Source organism: Miniopterus natalensis, chromosome 6 (genome assembly GCF_054644295.1).
Source record: "Miniopterus natalensis isolate mMinNat1 chromosome 6, mMinNat1.hap1, whole genome shotgun sequence".
Taxonomy (NCBI): domain Eukaryota; kingdom Metazoa; phylum Chordata; class Mammalia; order Chiroptera; family Miniopteridae; genus Miniopterus; species Miniopterus natalensis.
The window spans coordinates 49,840,404-49,865,665 of record NC_142086.1 but is presented as its reverse complement, the minus strand read 5'-3'; the positions used below and the strand labels follow the sequence as shown (position 1 = coordinate 49,865,665).

General features: G+C 38.9%; 1 protein-coding gene across 1 annotated transcript in view; it reads right to left on the bottom strand.

Moving 5' to 3' along the window:
- ATP13A5 (ATPase 13A5) overlaps nt 1-25,262 on the bottom strand; it is an 83,095-nt gene that overhangs the window by 2,196 nt on the left and 55,637 nt on the right. The window contains exons 22-28 of the mRNA XM_016200131.2: nt 23,512-23,554; nt 20,321-20,430; nt 16,598-16,694; nt 14,492-14,564; nt 8,656-8,830; nt 6,992-7,194; nt 1,053-1,141 (exon numbers count right to left, since the gene is read on the bottom strand). Of these exons, the coding sequence (XP_016055617.2) occupies nt 1,053-1,141; nt 6,992-7,194; nt 8,656-8,830; nt 14,492-14,564; nt 16,598-16,694; nt 20,321-20,430; nt 23,512-23,554 (790 nt within the window). The remainder of the gene's footprint in view (nt 1-1,052; nt 1,142-6,991; nt 7,195-8,655; nt 8,831-14,491; nt 14,565-16,597; nt 16,695-20,320; nt 20,431-23,511; nt 23,555-25,262) is intronic.

Sequence of the window (25,262 nt, the reverse complement as noted above, 5' to 3'; positions counted from 1 at the left end):
TCTTATTATTTCTAATTCTCCCAAAGCAAAATCTACTTGAAATTCATTCTTTCAGTGAAATTAACTTATGGGTAAACATAAGAGGGACAGAAGTTTAAGTTTATTTTAATTGAAATGAAGGGAACGTTTTCTGAGCAGATCTTCGCAGCCCTAAATCCAATGGCTTGATGAAAGTCAAACCCACCCAACCCACCTCCTTTTAAGGGTACACTTGTTTACTGAATGAGAGAGCTACAATTTCCCATGGCTGCATCCAGAGCAAAACAACAACAAAAACCAAACCTACACAGCCCCATTTCTGACCCTAAATGGTAGGATATGGATGACTGTGCGTGAGCTGTCTTTAGGACTAAAACTATAGATCCTCCCCAGTGTCTCGACGCCCACCTCTAAATCTCATCTATTCTCATAGGAGTTATTTCCCCAAGTGGAGGCAGCCTTTTTCTGGGCTGTGAAATGCAGCACCCTGAGTGCCTGGCTGTCTGGAGAGGCTGTGAGATGCGGAATGGGTCAGATTACAGCGAAAGTCAAGGGCCAACCATTTTTTATTTCTCCCCCAATGCTGGGTCCAAGAAAGGGTTTGCTAACCACTTAATACATCTAACTTTAATCCACTGTGCCCTGGATCAAATGTTGTCCACTGAAATAAAACTCCCTACAGTCAATGTCCGACAGATAGAAAAGCGATTGGCCTCTAGTCTACCTTTTCTTCCTCCTCACAACTACATTATGAATGATTACTATATGTTTTTAAATATTAAAATTGAATTATTGTATTAGTGCATAAAATTTATTATACTAGTATAACATTGAAGAATAAAGTATCCAAACATAATATTTCAAGTGTGAACAGAATCGATGTACCCAATTGATAATACCAATAATATGAAAACAATCAGGGCCTACCCTACAGGAGATCTGTAAATGGGAATAAGTTCATGATATTCAGCAGTCACAGAGACTATGGTAACAACAGAATTTGAAATTACAACGCAAATATGGCCCCATTGAGCATGTGAGTCGTAACGGATGTGCAGATGAGTATCACTTACCTCCATTTCTCGGTATATATCTTCAGAATCAGAAAACAAAAGGAACACTGTGAGGCCCGAGGCAGATATCAGGAGAAATGAGAATATATCTGAAGAAACACCAAACATTATTCTTAGATGCTAAAGGGATGTTTCACATAATTTGGCACACATTGTGGAATCAATTATCACTGTTGGGCAAATACTGAATACATCTTCGGATGTTTTGATATAGCCTCATACGTTTTAAAATATGTTCTAATGCTTACAAGACAAAGGTGGTATCTTTTTTTTTTCTTGAAAAAAATTTTCAAATAGAGGGAAGAGGGTATACGATAGAGGTCTTTATTGATTTCAGAGAGAGGAAGGGAGAGGGAGAGAGAGAAACATCAATGATGAGAGTGTCATTGATCAGTTGCCTCCTGCACGCCCCCTACTGTGCGTTGAGTGGGAAACCTGGGCCTGTGCCCTGACCAGGAATCGAACCGCCATCTCCTGGATCATAGGCTGATGCTCAACTGCTAAGCCACGCTGGCCAGGCCAAAGGTGATATCTTAAAGTCTTTCCTTGAAAGGCTGGGTGTAGAAAGCTGCTGACAGATGTATTATAGTAACCTCAATAAAGGAGCTACCTCAGCTGAGGAGTCCTGGGGGGCTGGGACATCCTGCAGTGACCAGCCCATGTAAAGGGTCACAGAGAGGCCCTGGTGCTTCATCACCATGTATCTGTTGAGTCGTGCATGCATGGACAATTAGTCCCCTTGGTAGTACCTCATTCCCTGTGTAGATGATATTCTTACCCTCCTGGCAAGTTCCAATTTTTCAACAAAAGCCCAGTTCAAATGTTACTTCATCTTTAAAGACTTCCCAGTGATCTTTGCATGATTTTCATTTATATATCAACGAGACTGTAACCATTTGAAAGTGACTTCGTTTCTGCTTCTCTGGGAGTCTGAATTGAAAGAGCAGATGAGAAACTAGCCTGCACATCTACTGGGTTCTCTATCCCCAGCCTCCCGGAATTGCTTTATTTTTGGAAACTAAACTTCCCAGAATGCAATGTGCCAACATCGCTGTTCTTATCCCCAACCCCATCCAATCCTTTGTCCATCAGAGCTTTTAGGTACTTTGTAGGTGGTGCCTTATAAATGCTGTTTTTATAGAATTAGCACCTTTAGGCCAAAACAGTAGCATTAATCGGTGTTGCCATGACATCAGTGATTGTCATAATCCTCAAAATCTATAAACAAACAGACAAACAAATAAACTAGGTTTTCTCTTATGCTGATTATTCTGGGGTTGAAGAAATCAGAGACAATTGCTCTCTACTGCAGGCCATAATTTTTGAAGCCACCAAAGCTCTGTTTTCACCCTTGTGCTCCCACACCTGCCCTCATATTCATCTAAGCCTCACTTTACACACACAACTAGAGGCAGCACCTCCTGGAGAATACCTAGGCTTGCTCTGGAAGGGCGTGAGGCAGAGAGGGGGAAACCTGGGGCTGCGTCTCCCCAAATTAAGCAATCCGAGCAGCCTCACGAGAAGGCCCCAGGAGATGGTTGTGCGGATTTTTCATTTACTTCATTGTTTACAAGTCCTAGGGACCCAGATGCGGGGAAGATGATGCCGAAACGTCCATCCTGATAAAGGCCTGGTGCTCACTGGCAACTGAGTGCACATCACACTGTCCTCCGGCTAATGATCTGAAAAGCAGGCCAGGCTGGTGCATGAATGAGCAGTGTGGAAACAAAATTATAAGGCTCTCTTCTTTAATTCAGCTTTGATTGGAAAACCTAATGAGCAACTGAAATGAATGCTGCCCTCCTTGGTTAGTCACTATTGATGAGGAAATTTAAAGAATGGGGCTCTGTTTATACAGGTGATTTGGAAAGACAAGTCCTGGGCAAGCCATTACAGATTATTTTCAGATAAGTGAATATTCACACCTGTTTTTATAAAAATTTAGCCTGTACTGAGAACAGACTGACAGTTGCCAGAGGGGAGAGGGGCTGGGTGAAAAAGGTGAAGGGATTAAGCAGAACAAATCAGTAGTTACAGAACAGTACTGGGATGTAGAGTACAGCACAGGGAATATAGTCAGTAATGTCATGATGGCTGTGTACTTGGGTAGGCACTTGGGGCAACGGGGGAGGGGGTTCCACTCTGTAAAGTGCATGATTTTCTGGCCAGTTTGCTGTACATCTGAAGCTGGTGCAGAATGTTGTATGTAAACTGTGGTTGAAAAAAAATTTAATCTGTACTTTTTTTATAGCTTATAACATAAGTTAATCTTCTATCAAAGGCTAATGTTAAGAAGGGTAAAGACTTTTTTGTTATATCAATGTAAAATTGCTTGTATATTTTAATAGTAGTTCCAAGAACTTTTGACTTGTAACCTTGCGAGAATATGATTTATTCTATTGGTTAGAACCTTTTTCATTTAAAATTATCAGCTATGCTTGGCATAGGGGTTTGAGTTTACCTGAAAGCTTTAAATCACTATGATGCAACTAGTCCAGCTCTAAAAAAACTCAATTTAAGCAAAAGGACTTTGTAGCTACAATTCAAATGAACGTACAAGCTAACGTAATATATTCTTCTTGTGAAATACATGTATCTACAATAAATTAGGACCATAAGAGATTAACTTTAAAACATAAAGCAGAATCTTGATTTGTTGTGACAAGAGCCAAGGGCGCTATCAAGCACTGTTTCAAAATTAAGAAAAATTATAAGAAATTCAGGAAGAAGTTTATAGAAAATTTAAATTAAAAGAAAATCTTAGCATGCTCTCAAAACCTTTGATGAAACAGCTATACAAAAATAAAGGAGGGGAGATGAGAACAGAGAAAATGTGAATATGATTGCCAAAACTGGTTTATCATAGTACTAGCTTGTTTCCAATTTAAGAATAGAAATGAGACTTGACTTTCTAATATCTATGGCTTATTTAGAAAATTAGAGATTAGAGTTTGTGCCTTGTGATGTACTAAACTGTAGTTAATTTTCCAAAGCAGGAAATTTAAAGCTAGATTATCTGATTATGATGATAAAACTAGAAATTACTAACAAAATTTAAATAAAAAATCCCTTCAAACATACAAATTAAAAATAAAGTTCTAAAAACCTGTTGGGTCAAAAGAGAAATAAAGTTTGTTTATAAGATACTGAGAACAAAAGTATCAGGATATTGAAAACTAAATCTTTTTCCACTTGAAAATTAAAAATCACTGTTCTGAAAACTAGTGGGTCAAAGAGGAAATTAAGTCATAATCAGAGACACATAAAAAGGTACAGGATGCAGCCCAAACTACAATTATTCATCCTGAGTGCTTTTCTAATTTTACAAGAAAAAAAGAATAGGTGTAAATTACAGAATAAATTCAAACATTAAAAAATTTCAAGGAAAGTAAGAAATGAGAAAAAAGAATGAAAGGAAACAAAAAATTAGAAAACAGAAAAAAATACAGGATTATTAGATCTGAGAGCTGGTTCTTTAAAGACAACCAATAAAATTACATTTCTGGTTAAAAAAATAAATAACACACATAAATATTATGAGAATGAGAAAATAGTAAAAGAGTCGTAGAAGCATTAATAATTATAAGAAAGTATCACCCAAAATGCTGTGCAAAGGCTTGAACATCTCAATGAAATGGGGGTTATCTGAGAGGAAAAATGTTATGTTAAAAGCTATTTTTAAAAGAGGATAATCTAAATCAATCCTTAATAATATTTCTTTCAAAGGAAGGATTTGGAACCAGATGATTTTACTGGGTTCTTGCAAACTGTCAAGGAACAGACCATTTCTATCTAAAAAATATTTTTCAGAGGAAAGGAAAATTTGAAGAGTTTTCAGGTCCAATACTAAACCAAACAAATACTACACAAAAAACTTCAGACCAATCCCAAAATGAATGTAGTTATAAAAAAGTACAAAATTTAATTCAGTGAAATTTATAACCTACCACAAATAAGTAGAGTTTGCTCAAGAATATGAAGATGATTTAATAAGCTTATTAATATAACATTTCTAGCACTAAGTCATAGGAGAACAAAAAGCATAATCATGTCAGGAGGTGAGGGAAGGAGTTTGATGAAATGCATCTCCCATTCTAGATTTTAAAACACACTTTTAGCCCGGCCTGTGTGGCTCAGCGGTTGAGCATTGACCTAGGATCCAGGAGATTGAGGTTCGATTCCTGGTCAGGGCACATGCCCGGGTTGCGGGCTTGATCAATGACTCTCTCATCATTGATGTTTCTATCTCTCTCTCCCTCTCCCTTCCTCTCTCTGAAATCAATATATATTAAAACAACAACAAAAAACACACTTATAATTTATTGAAAACAGAAAGGTATTTCTTCACATGACGTAGCCTACCTTGAACCAATGTTCAAAATTATATTTACGAGTGAAAACTACTAGAAGTCTTTTCATTCAGGAGTAGAACTATCTGCTATTAGCACTATTATTTAACATTTTCCTGAACATTCTGGACTCTACACTAAGACAGAAAATACAAATAAACTATAAACATTTTAGCTATGGAAAAGGAAGAATAAAAACCATTATTTGCAGATGATCATAATTATCTTTTTAGAACACTCAACCAAGGGTAAACAGCAAAATTCCAAAAGGGTTCTGGATAGAAAATAAATGTTAGACAGCACTATGCCTTTTACATGCATATAATCAGTTAGAAAATGTAATGGGAAAAAGCCATTCAAGATATAAACAAATATACAAAAAACATAAGATTAGTTTCTTAAATAAATGTGCAGGATCTACCGGGCAGAAAATGAGAAATATTTACCAAGAGACATAAAAGGAAGCATAAATAAATGGAGAGACATGACATGTTCTTAAATGCGAAGACTAAAGTGTATAAGCAGATATTTCCCAAAGGGGATTTTTTTAAAAGCTTGACAATTTATTCTAGAGTTTGGCTGGAAGAATGAACAAGTAAGAAAAGTAAGAATTATTTTTTAAGTGAAGAGTAATGAGGATACATCAACTTTACTACTTATTAAAACTTATTATAAAACTACAATTTTTAAACTAGAGTGATTCATCAAGAATAGGCTGGCATATCAATGAAATAGAAAAGATGGTATAGAATAAATTAATTATATAAATTAATATCTAGTGTATAACAATAAATACAATATTAAAACTTACATAATATAAATTATGCATATGAGAAAACAATAAATATATATGAATATAGTATTATAATGGTGGCACTATATTCAATTAAGTAATAAGAGACCAAAAGGAATATTAAATAATAAAATCTTCTGGGAAAACTAGGAACTAGTTGGATAAAGTAGTTTGATTTCTACCTCAAATTATATCCCCAAATTAACATTAGATTTAAAAAAAAAGCATTAATAGAAATTTTAAAAATGAAATAAATGATAATCTGATTTTACAACGAGAAGAAATTGGGCATAAAGACAACTGGAAAAGCTCATACAAAATATAAGAAATATAACAGCAATTCAGTGAAAAAATGAATAGAAATATAAATGAAAGTCAGAAATGACTAATAACATGGAAATACGTTCATCCTCACTGGTGATTAAAGAGATGCAGGGAATGATTAAAGTAACTTCCCCAATGTTATAAAGCTATCACAGGGTCAAGTTGTATTTGAAACGGTTGGAAAGCCTTTTACAAAATATCTTGACATATATGTAGGTGCTTAAAATCCTTCTTGATGGCTCACAATAGGGCAGGACTGGTGACGATTTAATAGTGCATGTGCTTATCTGCCAGTGAGCAGGTTCCTGTCGTGGGCTCTACCCCCCATGAAAATGACCACTTAGTACTCAATTTTAGACCAATGCAATTGTTTCCCTCTCAGCCAATCACTTCAACAGTGAGTTGCAACTCTGGGGAGGGTAAGGGAATGGAAGAAAATATTAGAAAAGAAAAGGTAGACCTCATATACTTACAGTTTGTGTAGATGGGTTTCCGAAATGGCTTTCCCTTAGAAAAGATAAATGCTACTGTGACGCAGTTGATGGTGGTGATGGGCCACAGTGTGGTACTCTCAAAGCTTAAGATTGAACCAGGAATCAGAGTTGCATTTCCAGTCCAGTTTCTTTCCAAACTCATATTTGTTGAGAAATTACTTTGGTTGTCCAGAAAGCACTCACTACAAAAGAATCACCAGCATTTATGGGGCTTTTTATTTCATTTTTCTCCAGCCGGTGGAACAAAATTAGTTTACCGCTACCACAGAACCTCAGCTTTCAAACTGTTCCAGCCAATAAGTACCAGGACATAAAGCTCTTGCAATGTCAAAGGAGAAATAAAATTCAGAGGAAGTCAAGATTTGTTCTTTGGCCAGCATTCCACTGAGAACAAGTGATCTGTTTTGAAAGGGCTTGAATGACCATTTTCTATGGAATTCCTTTCAATTTAGAGTAAATGAACTCTCTCTCTCTCTCTCTCTCTCTCTCTCTCTCTCTCTCTGCATGTGTGCTTGTGTGTGTGTGTCTTTCCTGCACAAATGTAAGCCTTGTAACTTGGGTCTGGATTCTGAATCTGCCCACTCTAATCCACTCTCTTCACACAACCAAAGGCTCTTCCTAAGGATCTAAACAGAACACTTTCCTGCTTATGAGTGTCTATGGCTTTATTTTGCTAATAAATTAAGTTGAAATCTCTTAGGCAGGCCCAGAAGCCCTTCAGACTCTGATCTCAATGTACCCTTCCAGCCTTATCTTTTGTGAGTCATTCCATGCTCCTTATATTCTGAACATATAGGAATATTCCCTGTTCCCCAAATATCACCAATTGTACACCTAATTGTACACCTCGGGGTTCATACGTGCTGCTCCTTCTAACATCACCCTACCTGAAACATCTTTACACCTGCTGGCCAGCACACCCAGTGCCCCCATTTCACACTCTTAGAGCTGCATTTAGCTCCTTATTTTGCAATTACTCCTTCATACATTTTTATTTTCTACTCCTGAGATGAGAGTTTCTTGAATGAGGATTTCTTCTTTGGTTTTCTTTTCTTTTTTCTTTTGTTTTACTCAGATTTACAACAAATGCTTAGCACCTAACACAGTGATGCCACATAACATTTGCTCAGAAAAATATTTAAGATATGGGCTTTCCCACCAACTGTTTTTGTAAATGAAGTTTTATGGAATGCAGTCATATCCACTTCTTTACATGTTGTCTGTCTATGGCTGTTTTTTCACCCTAACAGCAGAGTTGAGTAGTTGCAATGGAGATCACCTAGCCCACAAAGCCCAAACTATTTACTATCTGGCCCTCTATAAAGAAAGTTTGCTCACCCCTGGTCTTTATGATATACAAACCACTAGGGAGCTAGTACATTCATTCAGTCAACCAGCCATCAGATCTATACCTCAACAACCAATGCAAAAATTTTTTCCCATCCATTCCACATGGCTTACCCCAGGAGTGGAGGCCCATTAACTGTGTTCTGTGTTATATCTCATCATTGGTGTTTTTCAAGGTGGAGGCACAACTTTTGTTAATTAAAATTTTAAGGTATATGCTCAAACCCAGTTGTGCAATGTCATTGGGTATTCATTGTACCACCTTCAGAAAGGAAGACTAAAAAAATGAACATTACCTGTATCTGTAGACCTCACAGTACCAGGGCTGCTGCTTCACATAGAGAAATGCACAAATCTGCACAATGCAGGTGAAAAGGGTATTCAACAAGACCGAGAGCAGCAAAGGGGGAGAGAGGAGATGTCCTGCGGGTCGGTATGGAGCCAACTTTGGGTAGGCATGAGTTGAACTCACTGAAAGACAAATGCACTTTTCCCAGTTACAGTTTCATTGTTGAGAATAAAATATTGAGATGTGTATTATTTTGAGTCTTGCCTTAGGGCTTAGATTCAGCACATATAAACTGAGAATTTATATCTAGGAAAGCACATTGTCCAGTTGCAGATTCAATGCTATTAAACTTTGCCTCTTCCAGGTTTTGGTTCTACTTTCAGAAATGAAAAGTAATGGATTCAAAAGCTCTATAATTAATACATTAACCACACTGCATGGTGCAAATATTTTCTCTACAACCAGATTGAGCAGGAAAGGTATATAAGAGAAGAAGATGGCCTTCCACATGAATAAGCATTACTATTACTTCTCAGTGATGATGGGAAAGTGGAGAGTTAAAAAAAGGAGAGAAAGAAAGCATGCTAGAAAATTTTTTTAAAAAAGCACTCATTCTGTTATACATTCAGCCAACATTGCCTGAGCACTTCTGTCTACCAGGATAGTTGCTAGAGGTATGTTCTATTCTCCTGGAAATGTGTGTAAATGGAGAATTGCTAGGGCACATTAGACTCGGTTAGAAAAAGGAGCTCATAAAAAATATTGCTTCCAAATGAGAGCATTAAAATATATTATAGTATCTACATCCTCCTTAGAAGAAGCATACATTCTAACAAGCTGATGAAAATGGAATGTACTTCTTGGGGAAGAGCAGGAAAGAAGCAGGGGAAGGTCAGAGATTAGATACATCACATTTAAAGGTTTATATCATAGTCATGTTCAGTTCTTGCTTTCCTATCTGTCACACTGTTCCATTTCATAACTTATCACTGATTTCTTTGATGTGAGGAAGAAAATAAAGTGTGTATGCTTAGGTTTGTGTTCATGAATGTAGGGGCAGGGCGGTGGGGATTGGGTGTCTAGTTTGGGATAACAAAACTCTAAAGCAGTTTTTCAGTTTGCTTAATGTTTGTTCTGGGGTAACCATGTTAAACTCTCTGACCCTTCACTTTCTCATGTATTAAATTAATGTGTTGGAATATCTAAATGGTCTCCAAAGACTCTTCCAACTCATCTATCCTAAAGTTCTATAACTAAGGCTTTACCTTTACCAATTTAAACAATATTCCCCCAGGAGGGTGCTGGGCTAAAGGCTAAGGGGTATGCAGAGAAGAAGGAATCTCATCTGCCCTCAAAGATCTTGAAGTCCAATGGAAGACATGGATGGGCTGTGTAATGAAGATTTTGTCCCAAATTCTTGGGAGATTACCTCTAAACCCTTAGGATAAAGAATTTGGGTGGTCTTTATCCCCAGTTCCTTGGGTTTTTCTGAATTGATAGGGGTATCTCTGTTTACTCATGGTGGGTCCTGACAGTTCGTGCCAACAAGATGACTCATGGTGGGTCTGAAGAGAGTTTGTGCTAAGGAGATGACATAGGATAGGTTCTGGCCATGCCAAAAAGACCAGCTGTGTGACTGGAGAATTGGGACTTTGAGACTCCTGATATCAGACTGACCTTCAGGGAAAGAAGAGGAGTTGGGAATTGAATCATCACCTCATGGCCGATGATTAAATCAATTATGCCTCAGTAATGAAATTCCCATAGAAACTCCAGACACCAGAGCTCAGGTTCATTTCCCTGCTTGGCTATACTCTACATATTATCACACATTTATGTGCCAGGACAGTGAGGCAAACTGACTCTCCAGGGAGAGGACAATGGAGTGTCATCTTTGGGACCCTCCCAGATCTTGCCCTATAAGTCTCTCACTTTAGCTGGTTCTGATTTGTATCCATTTGCTGTAATAAAGCTGTAATAATATGTGTAGCACTTTCTTGCATTCTGTGAGATGTTGATGTGAATTACTGAATCTGAGAGGGTAGTGAGAACCTCCACATTTGTAGCCAGCTAGTCAGAAGTGCAAGTGGCAAGGGGACCCCTTGACTTATAGTTAGCGTCTGAAGTAGGACAGCCTTGTTGAGGCTGTGCCCTTCATCTGTGCAATTTGGCCTAAGTCTGGGTAGCTGGTGTGAGAAGTCAATGAGTGGCACACAGGAAGGGACACACAGTGTGGGCTGTGGTCAGAGTTGAAAAGAGGTGCAAGGAGACTGTCCTTTGTGTGCAAGGAGACAGCAGGTAGAGGCTGCAGTGCTTGGAGTTCTTTCTGTGTTCCCATCTGCAAGGTAGAATGTGCCCAGAGTTTGTAAAGAGGCCGTAGGTAGTGAAAAGAGGTTTAATTTTATCTGTGCACCTGGCTTCTCCTACTTTGGTCTTCTCTTTCTCAGATGTTCATTTTCTCGCTTTACTTTTATACAGAACTAAGGTAGACTGAAGCATTGGCCTCATCAGGGCAGAGTAGACTTTATCACTCCTTAATTTTGGTTTCACTGAGTGATTTTCTCAGGCCAAAGAAATGTCAGAGGTTTGAGCTGGGCTTGCTCTCTGCTCTCTGTGACCTACAATGAGAACATGCCTGGGTCTCTCCATTCAGCCTGGCCCCAGGATGAAAAATATGGAGCAGACCTGAATCAAACCCACAGCCTGGACCAGTACCAACTGACTTACATCCTAAAACAGAATGGCTCAGCTGAGCCTACCTATATGACTGTTGAGTGGCAGTCAACTCAAGAACCCATGCATGGGTGTTGTAAGCCAATAAGTTTTGAGGGTAGTTTGTTAAGCAGCATTATTGTGACAATATCTGATTGATCTTGAGTCCTTATATAAAGAATATTTTAACTTTTTCCATATTAGAAATTCCTAGCACTTTCTGACAGAAAATTTGTGCACCTGACTATAGATAAGTATAAAAATAATGACTACCATTTTCGGACTCCTGCTAGGTTCAAGAAGCCATGTTGGCATTTTATAAATGTTATCTTTATTTCCTCAAAGAGCAATGCAAAACAGGTATTTTATCTCCTATTTTACAGGTGAAGAAACTGAGGTTCACAGAAGTAGAGTCCTTTGTTTAAAGACCCACAGTGTGAGTGACAGGATGCCAATGTAAACTCAAGCCTGTTTCATTTCGAGCCCCACGTTCTCTGCTCTACAGTAGAATGCAGAGATCTCGTGAATTAAAAATGATAAAATGAGGAGCCCTGAAATACAAGCTTGTATAGCAATATTGGTTCTCAGCAGCCAGAAAAGCTGCTCTGAACTGCCCAGTTTTCCTTAAAATGATGGTGTTGATATATGCTGTCAGATTGCATGCAGAGGAATGAAAACTTGTGGAGTGATATTTCATTCAGAATTAATCATTATGTCCTCTGAGTTTCCATAGCACATTACTCATATTGTCACTAAGGTGAGGGTGTCTTGCATTAAACTGAGCTGTTTACACAGGCACTCAGCAGACTATGAGCTCCCTGAGGGAAGACAGCGCATCTCATTTCACTTTCTGTACCTTACTGAGCCCAGCACAGGGCCTGCTATGTGGGATGACTTGGCAGTTTGCATTCCTATACTCAAAGTAGTTTTTCATTGTTTAGCAGCATTTGTGTGTAATTTAGGTGTGCTTCTCTTAACTAGTTGGCTTACTTCATATTATGGACGTTTCAAGTCATGTAAGTCATGTTTCAGGAGCCTCATGGACTCGTCTAAGTGACATGCAAAATTTTGAGTGTGCGTCATGAGATTTTGAAGGTAAAAAGATCTATATTTTTCCATCAGATTCTCCAAGGGGACCAAGACCTAGAAAATGTTAGGTGTCACTGAAGCCCTGATGAAATTTATAGAAGAGTTGTTTTTATAGAATATATGAATTCCCTCTTATGCTCTCCTTTTCTGGACACTGCCTCCTCCCATATGCTGGAATGGTTGGCCTAAATGGACCTGAACTGCATGACCCAACCTTTATTCACAGAAATGATTGACTTAGAAGTGGGCATCTGACCCAAGGTAGGTCAGTAAATTTTTTCTCCAAGAGATTTGCAAATAAGATTCTGAGAGGCTAAGCTAATTAGCTGTGGAAGACAAGCAGAAAGGATATAGAGATTCAATAGAGTCACCATTTAGGGTCATTTGCAAAGTGAATGAGTAGAAGACAGATGAAAACAATAAGAATAGAAAGAAGAAAAAAGAGACAAGGTGATCTCTTGGAAATAAAGCAGCCTTCAGTGTTCTAGTTCTCCTCAGGGCCAGGTGCTTCTGAATTTCTGCTCTCAGAAACAATGACTCTGCCTTGAGTCTTTCCAAGTTTCCCACTGAGCCTGCTCTGAGATGAGAGGCTAACAGGCATGAAGGTCAACAGGATATTGCCATGAGAAAAAGTAAAGTAAACCCATTGCCATGGAAGTCAAATTCATAACCAATAGCATGGAATTAAGTGTGTAAAAGTTCAAAACAACTTGCTCAAGGTCATCTAGCATTCTGAGGCAAGGCTAAGACTACCACCCAATGTTCTGGATTTCTAATCAGTCTACTTGCACACAGTCAAATCTTTTCAAGGCCTCACTGAGTCAGGATAATTGCAAAAGAAGAAAGAGTATAGGAGCACATGGGGATATCATTAACCTTGCAATGAGTGCTCATAGTGTGTGCAGTACATTGTGCTACGCACATCACGTGTACTTTTTATCTGATCCTCACAACCCTATGAGGACATTTCCTGTGGGGAAATTATTTGCTTTATAAATAATTTGCCAAAGGTCACAGAAATAGGGAGTGCTGGAGGATGGCAATGGCCTTCCCCTTCAGGCTACTGACTGCTACCTTAGCTTTTGGAACTTTCTGTTGTTTTTTCTTTTTAGCATTGACCTTATTTGCAAATAACTCATATAAATTACTAAAAAAATCCAACATGGCAAGGCAATATCATTGATTCAAAATTATCCAGTTGCATGAATATTAATAACATGTAAAAAAATATTTAACTGGGCTACAAAGAGACATTTCAACCCTGAGAATAAAAACTGATATTACTTGCCTCTCTGATACTTGTAAATTCTGTCATTGGGTTGATGTAATAAATTACTTCAATATCAGTTTCATGTTTTAAGATTCCACATGAAATTCACATGATTATTAATATCCTGCCCTGCCTGATGTTTTACCGTTATTTTTCAAAAACACTTTTATTGTTGAACAAGGAAAAAGAGATGACTGCATCACTCTTTTTCTCTTCTTTCTGTTGAGGCATTCGCCTTTCTCACTTATTAAGAGTTACTATCAAACCCGAGCTCTCTGATAGGAAATACTGTATCAGTGTCATCTGTAGGGAAGGAAGTGAGCAATAGCTGCTGAAAGCCACACCTTGCTTTTGAGAGAATTTCACAAGAATAAAATGCTAGCATTTGTTCTCACACTTCAAAGACTTAGCCAAAATCTGGTCTCACGTCAACATGAAGCATAGCTGAATAATGGAAAGTGACCTTGGGGTTTTAAAGATTTCCCTTTCTAGATTTCCTGTACATTTTTCTATGTACAAGGCAGAAACCTACGCAGAACTCAGAAGACACTGACAATTTTATGAGGCTAAAACCTATTTGCTTTCAAGATATTTTAATGCCAAGTCTGAGGACTTCAAGCCTCAATTTTTCCTCAACACCACTTTCAAAAAATTCATAGGAAATGAGGTGTTAATAGTTAAGACGCATCTTTCTCTGAAGCTCTTGTATGAACATGTCTAGAATTTCATAGATAAATACAAGTAATACAGCTTACTTTGCTAAAGAGCTTACTTGTTAAACAGACCATCAAGGTAATGGCTGCATCTTGAATGAGATACTGGTAATTCCCAAAGAGCTGTAGTTGCTGAAAAGAAAAGAAAAGTAGGTGTAAGTGTTGCTTCTGCCACTGTAGCATTTGATCATTTCTAACACTTTTTGAAAGCAGTCAGGAAGCAACAGCTATTTTTCTCTCCTCTTTAGGAAGAAAGTGACCTGCCCTAGGTTTTCAGCATCTTGTGGGAGAGAATGAAACCAGATCACTATTTTCCCAGTCTTCAACTTAATTCCATATTAGCAATGGGGGCCTCTCAGTTGGGAAACACCTTCTTACTGACCACAGTAGTTCTGGCAGCTATAGTATCAGCTTGGACAGTTGAAGTCTAACATAAGATATTAAAGCCTAAAAGTTCCTCTGGGAACTTCAAGCTTAAAATTTAAAGTTAAGGCCTTGAATCACTCACACATGTCTCTCTCCATCTTTATTCATGGATTGAGTTTACCCCACAGTTCTCTTAGGTGTCCATTCACTTTCACAAATTGAACAAGTGCCTCTTCCCCAAGTAAGCCCCCTGCAGACTTCAGTCTGGTACACCTGTCTTTCTAAGATTTGTACAGACATAGAACTTCTTTTACATGCACACTTATGGAGTTGAAGTATTTAAATATAAAAGTCAACTTGATACTCTCTAGGAACCTGCCTTGCAACACCTTTTGCAGCCAGGTCTGTTTATCTGCTACATAGCTGTTGAATGAGCACTAAATTATAATCTGGCTCTAGGTATTTTACAGACCAGACATATGCAAATGAAAAACATTTCTTGCCTCTTAGAGGGTGAACCCAAGGCCCAGAAGTTTCCAGGTACGGTCCTTGGGGGACATTCCTATTTAGGTCTAGACCATCAGAGTGAATGGCTTCAGAGTGGACTATGATTCCAACTCTATCCACAGAGACTTTGGAACTGAAGTTCTGCTTTCCTGTTTTTGAAAGGATGCAAGTGGTTCTTCAGTGTTCCTCTCACCCTCCAATTCTTCCTCTGTCTTCTTTACATTTCTTTCTCATATCCTTTCCCCCTATTTCCTGCTCAGAATGGTAAAACGATATATAAGCAGGGTGAGGTGAAACGGAGAAATTTTTAAAAGCTGTTTCAGTTTTCATTCTAGGAGCAGCTTATATAGAACTATAGAGGGCTTTGGGAATCAGCCAGCCTAACTCTCCAGAGGCAGACAAAGGCTTGGCCAAGGGCAAGATCTAATATTTTCTTAGTGACAGAGGCAGAACTTGAATCTAGGTTTCCTGACTCCCAATCTAGGTCTTGTTTCTATCCACCTGGTTGCCCCTCAGCCCTCCGTGTGTGTGATTCTTGCTAGTAGTAACACCCACCCGATGCTGGAGTCTGTGGCCCTCTCAGTCACCTCTCCCATGTCTCAGAAAAGCAGTAAACTACTTCCCTCCCTGAAGTGGTTCCTGAGCCTGTTGGATCATTTTACTGCAGAGCAAGTTGTGACTGGACTAATGAAGAGTACTTTCAACCTAAACATATTTCTTCCATACAGCTAATTAATTCTTAAGCGTTTATTTGTATCATTTAATTTAAATTTTTATTTTTTATTTTTTAAAGAATGGATCATCCTTTACTAATGACATGGCTAAATGTGCATACTCTGGGCAGGTTCGGAAGTAAAGCTCTGGCAGGGGAGTTTTTCAAGCCTTTGCATCCTTCAAAATCAAATTCAACAACTTCTCTCTCTTTTTATCTGTTCTTAGCCTTTTGCCAAAAATATTCCACAGTTGGTGACTGATCCATTTCCTGCTGCGTTATATTTAGGCTGCTCTGAAGCTTCCTTCACCATCGGAGCAAAGAAATAGAGGCTTGAAGAGGCCAAGTGTCTCAGGTTATCTAGAGAAAAACAACGCTCCTACAAGATGGAGCCGCATCTGTTTATTTCCAGCTCCATGTTTCATGCAGATACACCAAGTTCCCAGTTTGCACACATCTATTTTGAGAAATGTCATTTATTTATAAAACATTGAATCCTATGTAGGAGCTATACCCCATCAAGAATAAACCAGGGATGTAAATGCAATTAGAACTAGAAAAAACTTATTTTGGTGCATACCCAATAGAGCAGTGATGTGCCAACAAACTGGATTATGCCATACATGGTCAAGTATTTAAACACCCCAAAGGATGACACCAGAGCAGCTCGGCCTTCTCTGTTTAAGGAAAAATAAAAATGACTGGTTATGCATGATACACACCTTCTGCTCTCCTTTATATTCCAAAAGGAGTTTAATTTTTAATAGCTTGTTGACATTCATTCGCTTAACCGCTGATTCATCCTCTCAACTATTTATTTCATTACTCACTCATTCATTCTCTCCTTTAATCATTTCCTTGCTCATTAATTCATGCACTCACATTTATTTAGATTTTATGAGGTACCAGAGTTATGCTAAGTGTCATGGAGGATATCAATAAATCAGGCTCAGTCTTTATTTTCAACAAGATTTCAGTGAATTAAGTAGATTAACATGTATATTACAAACACAATACATTATGATAAGGTGAAAAGTGTCAGGCGTTGACTTGACTGTGACTCGTTGCCTCCTAACAACACTTGCTTCCTGAGGACTGAGCTGTGTGTTCTTCAGAGTCCCTTAGAGCCATGAAGCTAAAGGACAGGTGCTCTGGCACTTTAGGAAATGTGGATGTGACCCCAATATTTGAAATGAAGTGGGTTTTGTTGGCTTCAATACACCAGGAAGAACCCAGGGTACTAATCTGAGCTGCTGGGGAGATCAAAAGAGATAAACACAACAGTAAAAACTGCAGCTTAAAAAGTAAATGGTCCCCTGTTTAAAAACTTGTGTTTGGGCCATTACTCCTTTAACTGAGGCTCGGCTGGGTGACGGATCACGGCAGGCTGAGGAAGACAAGGTGAGCAGGGGTGCAGGAGGGGAGCGGGCACTTGGCAAACAGCCCTCCCTGCGGCCTCCTCTCGGCCAGGCAGGAGCGCACCCACACGGGCGGCAGCCCACATCCTCTTTGTTTCTGCCCAGGTGATGTGGACACCGGCACTGCTCAGGGACTTCGGCAGTAGAACAGGGACATGAGAAGGAAAACCTAAAAAGCTAAATAATAACCACCTTGCCTCAGGCAAATGAGAACGTTCAGGTGGGAGATGGGCCAAGATGCAGTGGGCAGATACTTTCCTTCAGGTTATGAGGCTCCACTGTTTGTTTTCAGCACAGAGGGTGGAGCAGAAGACAAGCTGAGAAGGGGTGAGCACAGGAAGCCTGGGTCACTTTCTGCCCAGGCTTTGTGGTTCATCTTTTTCTGCAGTTCTGTACATTTATTAAAAAAATTAATTATAAAAAAGAAAAAAGAAAGAAAAAATAGCCCGGCCGGGCGTGGCTCAGCGGTTGAGCGTCAACCTAGGATCCAGGCAATCAGGGTTTGATTCCCGGTCAGGGCACATGCGCCAGTTGTGGGCTCGATTAATGACTCTCTCATCATTGATGTTTCTATCTCTCTCTCCCTCTCCTTTCCTCTCTCTGAAATCAATAAAGATATATTTATTAAAAAAAAAAAAATTAAGACGCATATTCAAAGGAAAGTGAAGAAAAATTCTAAGTAAAGAATACAGGGTGTTTGCATGGACCTCCTGAATTACTGCTCTCCCTAATCAGCATGCATCTTAAGCAGCTCGTTCACTTATTTATGCATCCCACAAACAGTAATTGGATGCTCTGAGGTATCCAGCTCAGTGCAGGCACAATGATACAGAAATGAATAAGGTGCAGTTCTTACCCTGAAGGTCTTGAACTATAACTACAGAGTTTCAAAAGGTAAACGTGAAAACCCATGGGTCTGGACCTAGGCATCTAAAACTGCACCTCATCGCCCCCCGGAGGATGTTTTCTCCTGAATAAGCATGCACCAAGGAGGGCGAGGGTACAATGAGCCTCACAGAGCTGAACCACGTCTAATTTTTACAAATCTATGAAATATAAAAGCAAAGAGTCTCTACCCTGAAGTCTTACTAAACCATCTGCCACTAAAGAAATCGTACATCATGACTTGTAATTAAAAACAGTATGCTGCATTCATAAATGCATCAGGCCACACGTGTAAGAAAGAGCATCTGAAGTTCAAATACCACTGCCTTTTGGATGGACCAAGCAGGCACTTGGTGCACCCATCCAGGAGTTTAAACTCCCTATGCAAGGCCTCCACACCTGGTGCTCCAGCTTCACCTCCACTGCTCCCATATGATAATCCACCCAGCCCAATTGGACTATTGGGCCCCTGCACTCTCCAATGAAAAGCGCACTTCTAATCCGGCTCTCCATTCCCCATGCCTGGAATTCCCTCCCTGCTCCTTTTTGTTCACAAACATCCTGTCCATCCTTCAAGTTGAAACTCCCCTGCTAAAGCCTTCCATCTGGCTGGGGTTATCGCACTGAACAACTGGGAAACTGTATTGTTGGATGTTAATTTATTTAGAACTAATTTATGGAGCACCTCTCTCTTATCAGGCAGAAGTTTCTCTGTTTTGTGATTATAACTATCTATATTCTTCACTGGAATGTGGGTCCTCCAGGGCAAGGCTCTGTCCCATTCTTAACCCCCCATGTTTCCAAGCACAATATTTAAAAAGAGCCCCGGGAGTTGTGTTAATGATGGAAAACATGAACAAGGGTGAGGTCCTGACACTCGTTTTGTAGTCACCATGAAGGTAGTAGGACAAAGGCTTCAAGAGAGTCTCCAAAAACAGTGAAACATGATGCCTGGTTGGCTAGAGATGAAGAAGAAAGGGTAGAAGGCCCTCTGAGCTTCTGAGCCTGGATGAGGGACTCTAAGGACCAAATTATCCTCAGAGGCAGGGAACCTGGGAGTTAGGAAGAAGAGTGCTTTGGAGGTAGGGGAGGTGATGATGTTTAAGGGTATGGAAGGACACAGGTGCAGCCATCCAGTGTTTAGAGAGATGTGTGACATGCAGCCAGATAGGGGCATGGAATTTCTAGCCTGGCACCTTTAGGTGAGTGATTCCTGCCAGTAGCTGCCCATTCAGATGCACCAAGGGGCATGCCAGAGGAATTTATGGTTATCTTTTTTGTATAAATCTCAAGACTTAATGATGTCTTCTAGACCACAGGCCATGAAGATGGCCCAAAGTTACCCCACAATGTTATAGGAAACAACAGGAGAATAGGACTTATGGAACAAAATATAAAACCTATTATATTATTCTTAACTACAATATGGGTAAAAAAAATTTTTAATTAAATATGAGTAAAGACAACATCAGAAATGTGAGTGGCAGTAAGGGAGCTACATGGGAAAAATAAACAGTTTTTAATTCCTTCCCCTTCCCTAGCTATTGCCAATCAATTGTAAAAGTCTTTTATGCAATCATGTTGGATGTTCACTAATTGTTATTTTGGGACATAACACTGTTTGTGGAAGCTATCTGATGGAAGTTCCCTTTCTGCTTCCCCACCTATTGTCAACTCCTGAGTGAAAGGTTCCAGTAAGCGCTCAATGTACAAAATAAAGGAGAGAAAAGGTAAGAAAAGCAATTACTTTTTAAATACCAACTCTAGCTTTCAAATGTCCACATGACACAGCCATTTATCCTTTAAAGTTCAGCAAAAGTCACTTTTCTGTGGCTTTTACCAGCATTCTCAAGCAGCACTAATGGCTCCCTTATTTGGTGCTCCAATAGCACTTTACCCATAACTCTGTTGTGACAATTATCACTAAATTATATTTGAAATCTGTCCAGAGCCAGACAATGAGCCCATCGGTCATGGGGATTGATGAAGACGTGGCTTACTTGATAAGATGAGGCACACACTCGATGTTGGCTGTTTTTGAGGTGAAAGGTGAGGCCACAGATGCCTCCTGTTCTGACAAGGAAATGCCTGCATGAGCCATTTTCAAAGCCTGGAATGATAAATCCACGTTACACTCAGGACTCCTCAGGCCAAGCTTTAACTTTTTAAACACCATGAGGCTATTTTTTGCATTGCAGGGTTTATAACACTGCACCCTTCCACCCCTGGGTCTCTGATTATGTTGTCCCTGGAATACCCTTTCTCTCCTGACCTACAAAGTCACAGGTTAAAGAGGCACCAACTAAACAATGATCCAGAAGTAGAAGAATGGAGTGGAATGTGTGTGAGTGCATGCCTGTGTATTGGTTGTAGGTATAGACATAATAAAAAAAAATGGAAGCGTTCAATAAATCTATTAAAAAGATGATAGCATTTGGACACTTGGGAGGAACTTTAATTATCACAGTTCTTACACTTAGCAGGTCATCTTGATGAGCAGTAAGGAAAGATATCCAATCCCCACCTTTCCCTAGGCTTCCTGATCCAGCCAACCAGCCAACTACTGGATGGAATATGGGGCATACAGCATCTTCACTGGACACAGGGACTATATTACACTCATCAATAACTCGTACAAGGACATGTGTTGCCTCATTGAAACGAAGGTTAATTCATTTCTCATCAAGACTCAAAACTGTTCACAGAAACAGACTCACAGACACAGAGAGTTGCCAGATGGAGGGGGGTTGAGGGGTTTGATGAAAATGGTAAAGGGATTAAGAAGTACAAATTGGTAGTGAAATAGTCATGGGGATGTAAAGTACAGCGTAGAGAATAGAGTTTATAATATTGCAATAACTATGTATAGTGTCAGATGGGTACTAGAATTATTGGGGGAATCACTTAGTAAATATATAAATGCCTAATCACTGAGTTGTGCACCTGAAACTAATATGAAATAATATTGAATGTCATTTCTGATTGAAAACTAAAAACTGTATTTCTAAGAGTAATTATAAAATATATTGCATGAAAATACTTTAAAATAAAATAAAAAAAGACACCCACAACCTGGTTGGGTGTTTCAGTTTGTTGGAGCATCATCCTGTGCACCAAAATGTTGCAGGTTTGATTCCTGGTCAGGGAACATACCTAGGTTGTGGTTCAATCCCCAGTCAGGGTGGGTAAGGGAGGCAACCTATCAAAGTTTCTCTCTCTCCCTTCCTCTCTCTCTAAAAATCAATAAACATATCCTCAGGTTAGGATAATAATAATAATAATAATAATTTTAGAAAGACTGAAAACTTTTCAGAAAGTGCACAGAGCAGACAGTGACCAATAGAGAGGCCAGCAAGCCCTTGATCCTACAAGAATTGCGTGGGCATAAAATAAGATTTTGTATTTCTGCAGTTCTGTAGAACTACAAAGCACGATGACTAATACATACTAAGTTCATGGTCAATAAATATTAAAATATTTCCTTCTTCCTCTCTTCTTTCTTAATATTTTGCATATCTATCATATAACTTAATACCATCTACTTGATGTTGGGTTATTTTTATACATGATTCTTTGCTCCATCAGACAAGGAACTCTTTAGGGGAAGAGGCTACATCCCTTTTAGCACTTGATTTCTTCATTTTTTTCTAAACTCCACATAATTAATGGAAATGGGTGCTCATTCTAAATTTTGAAGAGTGGACTAAAAACTGGTTTCTTGTGAAGTATAAGGCAGAAAAATTCATAATCGATCTCTAGTTATGAACATAGTTTTACACAGAACTTTGAAGAAAACACTTAAGAAAGAAGTAAAATAAATATTCAGATCTAAAGTATATAATAGGCTTTGGAAATACAAAGCAATCCTCTTCACTCCTTGTCCTACACATTAGCTAGTAAAACATTTTCTTATGTACAGATGTCTTCAAGATAGAGTATTGTTTCAACCATACCTTTAGAACTCAGACTATAGAACATGTACTGCCTCCTATTTTGTATGAGAAGTAATCTGCTGAGAATCATCAAATTTAGGTTTTGCTATAGTATATAACAACCGAATAGTTTGGTCTGGGAACACATTGAAAGTGTTACGTATTTTGCTTATCTTGGTTCAGTCATGAATTTATATTAAGGCTGCAGCCAACAAATCAAGAGAAGGCTGAGACTCAGAAGGGCAGCAATGGAAGAATTGGGAAAGATTACTAAGAGAAAAGGTGTGTCATCAGAGGCCAAGGTTAAGGTCATCCATATTCTCATATGCCCAGTTACTATGTACAGATACAAAAGCTGGACAGTGAAGTGGGCTGATAAGAAAACATTGATTCATTTGAAATATTGTGTTGGAGGAGAGCTCTACAGATACCCTGGACAGCCAGAAAGACTAACAAGTGGGGCCTAGAGCACATTACACCTGAAACATTGCTAGAAACAAAAACGACAAAACTGAAACTGTCTCATTTCAGGCACACCATGAGAAGTCAAGGCTCTTTGGAAAAGACAATAATGCTGGGAAAAATAGAAAACAGCAGGAAGAGAGGAAGACAAATATAAGATGGATTGACTCCATAAAGAGGCCATAAGCGTGACTCTCCAGGAGCTGAGCAGGGCTGTTGAGGACAGGACATTAGGGGCATCACATATTCATACAGTCACCAAGAGTCAGAGCTGACTCAATGGCACGTAACACACATGATTTCATCGAGTGTAAAAATTTGGAGGTAAAATCAACTTCAAAAAACTAACCTTAAAATAGAAGTTTGGCAGGAATAATGCAATTTGCACATAATTCAAAATCTTTAATCATTAGCTTCAAACTTTTTCTTCACTAAGACTTTATCAGCTGTGTGACTTCGAGTAAAAAATGAATTCACTTCCCTGGACTCATTTTCTTATTGATGACATGAGAGATTTAAACCAGCTAGTCTTGCAAAGTCCCCCTGGGTCTGAGATAGGGGAGTCTAAGTAGCCTTCCCTTGTCTTTATTATTCTAGGTATTGCCAGAAAACAGCTGAAGCGACTCATTTCATTTTACTCTTCTCCACTTCCAACCCACACTCAGGGAGAGTTGAACATAGACAGCAAAATAATGAAGTGATTGTTGGCAGGAAGAAGAGACAGAGCCCAGGGATGTGGGCTCCTCAAGAGGGATGTTAGTGAACTGCCTGCATTAATAGAAGTAGCTTCTACTCACCCCACAGTCGTTGGCTCCATCTCCACACATGCCCACATAATAACTGCAGGGGAAAGGATAAGAAAAATTAATTGCAATGCCTCACTTGAATAATTTTCATCATAACTAACTCACATGCGATGTGTGAGCGTGGGGTGGGGGGGGGGGGTGGGGAGAGAAGAGTCCTGAAGACATATGGAATCAGGCTTCAGGAAACTAACCTTAAGAGAAATATTCTCAGAAGATTAAGGCTATTGCATTGTTTAAATTGTTCCAATCAATCACATGGAAATGGTAGTGATACTGCAGGACATCTGCAAAGATGATCACACACTTCAAAAGGAGTCCTGTTTGATTATACACATCAAGGCGAAGCTTAAGGGTGCATAGTCATAACCATAGCACTTGCCACAGAACCTAATGCATACACCATAACCTAATCCACCCAAGTTTGGGTTATTGACTGCTGCTGAGAGTTTAGAGTGATGACACCAGGATGAGAAAGATTTGGAAAATGGTTTAACATATATAACTAGAGATAGATATATACATTCTTGATGCATCCTGGAGTGAAAATGAGATAAGATGCCAGTTTGGTGTGCAAACATAAGGATATAAAATAAAAGAGTAAATATTAAAGCTGTTGCCAAAGAAAAAGGAATTTCTGATTTGAAACATACTCTGTCTTCTATTATAAGTAAATAATACATTATATTTATTGATTACCGACACTAATGTTAAAGGCTTAGCTGCAATTTGCCAAAAAACAAACAAACACATGAAATAACCAAATCAGTACAGGGAAAAATAAAGTTTTTAAAGAATTTCCTTATTATTAGTTGACAAAGAAATGACCAAAAGTGGTCAAAAGTAAATAAATTCATATTTGGCTAGTGTAAATGAAAATCACTCTATAAACATTTGTATGTGCTCATGTACACATCGTAACTATGCACATTTGCTGAAAATGACTTCCTTTCTTCAGTCTCTAATATCTGTATCACACAAGGAGTTTTACATATTCTAGTGTCCCCTGGATTCAGAAAGAGAATTCACGCAACGGCATGCACATTGCCAATGATAAAGGCATGTTGAGGAAAATCGGAAATTTGAGAAGACAGCTCATTCTGAAATAGCATATATGTTCCTGTATCCATTTTTCCTTTAGAGGATGTAGCTTTTTAGCTTTAAGCATTTAAGTTGGCAAGATTTCTCAGGCATTTGAGAAGGGTAAAATGACTTTCATCAGCCAATATTATGTAATGACCATGTAAGTGAAATAGTCATTTTAGACACTGGTTACTAACCCAGATTCAAGGCATTATGGGAGTTACGCAGCAGTTTTTGAAACTCCCCCAAGAATGCATGGACAACAAAAAGTAATAGTAAAAGGCAGTTTCCTAATTTCACCCACTACTTATCAGCATTTATCTAAAGTGTCACTACTCTCTGTTCCTTTTCACTTCTCAGAAATCCACAGCCCAGAAACTGTAACATTCCCAGAAAGTAATAGGTAGGTTTGGTCTCAAGAACAACTTCATTCTGACATGACTGGGTCATCTTTATTTTTGAAGGAGATAAGAAAGGATTTTCTTTTCTTTTTTACTTTGGTCTCTATACCCATTCCCTTCCAGGGCCAGATACAGTGAGAATGTCATTCGCCTCTTTCCTGGAAGATCTGAAATTATTCCAGTATCTTCAAATGAACCCATCTCAAATAATTCTGGGTGATGTCACATGCTTCCCCATTTTCCCCATTCTGAGCTATAAAA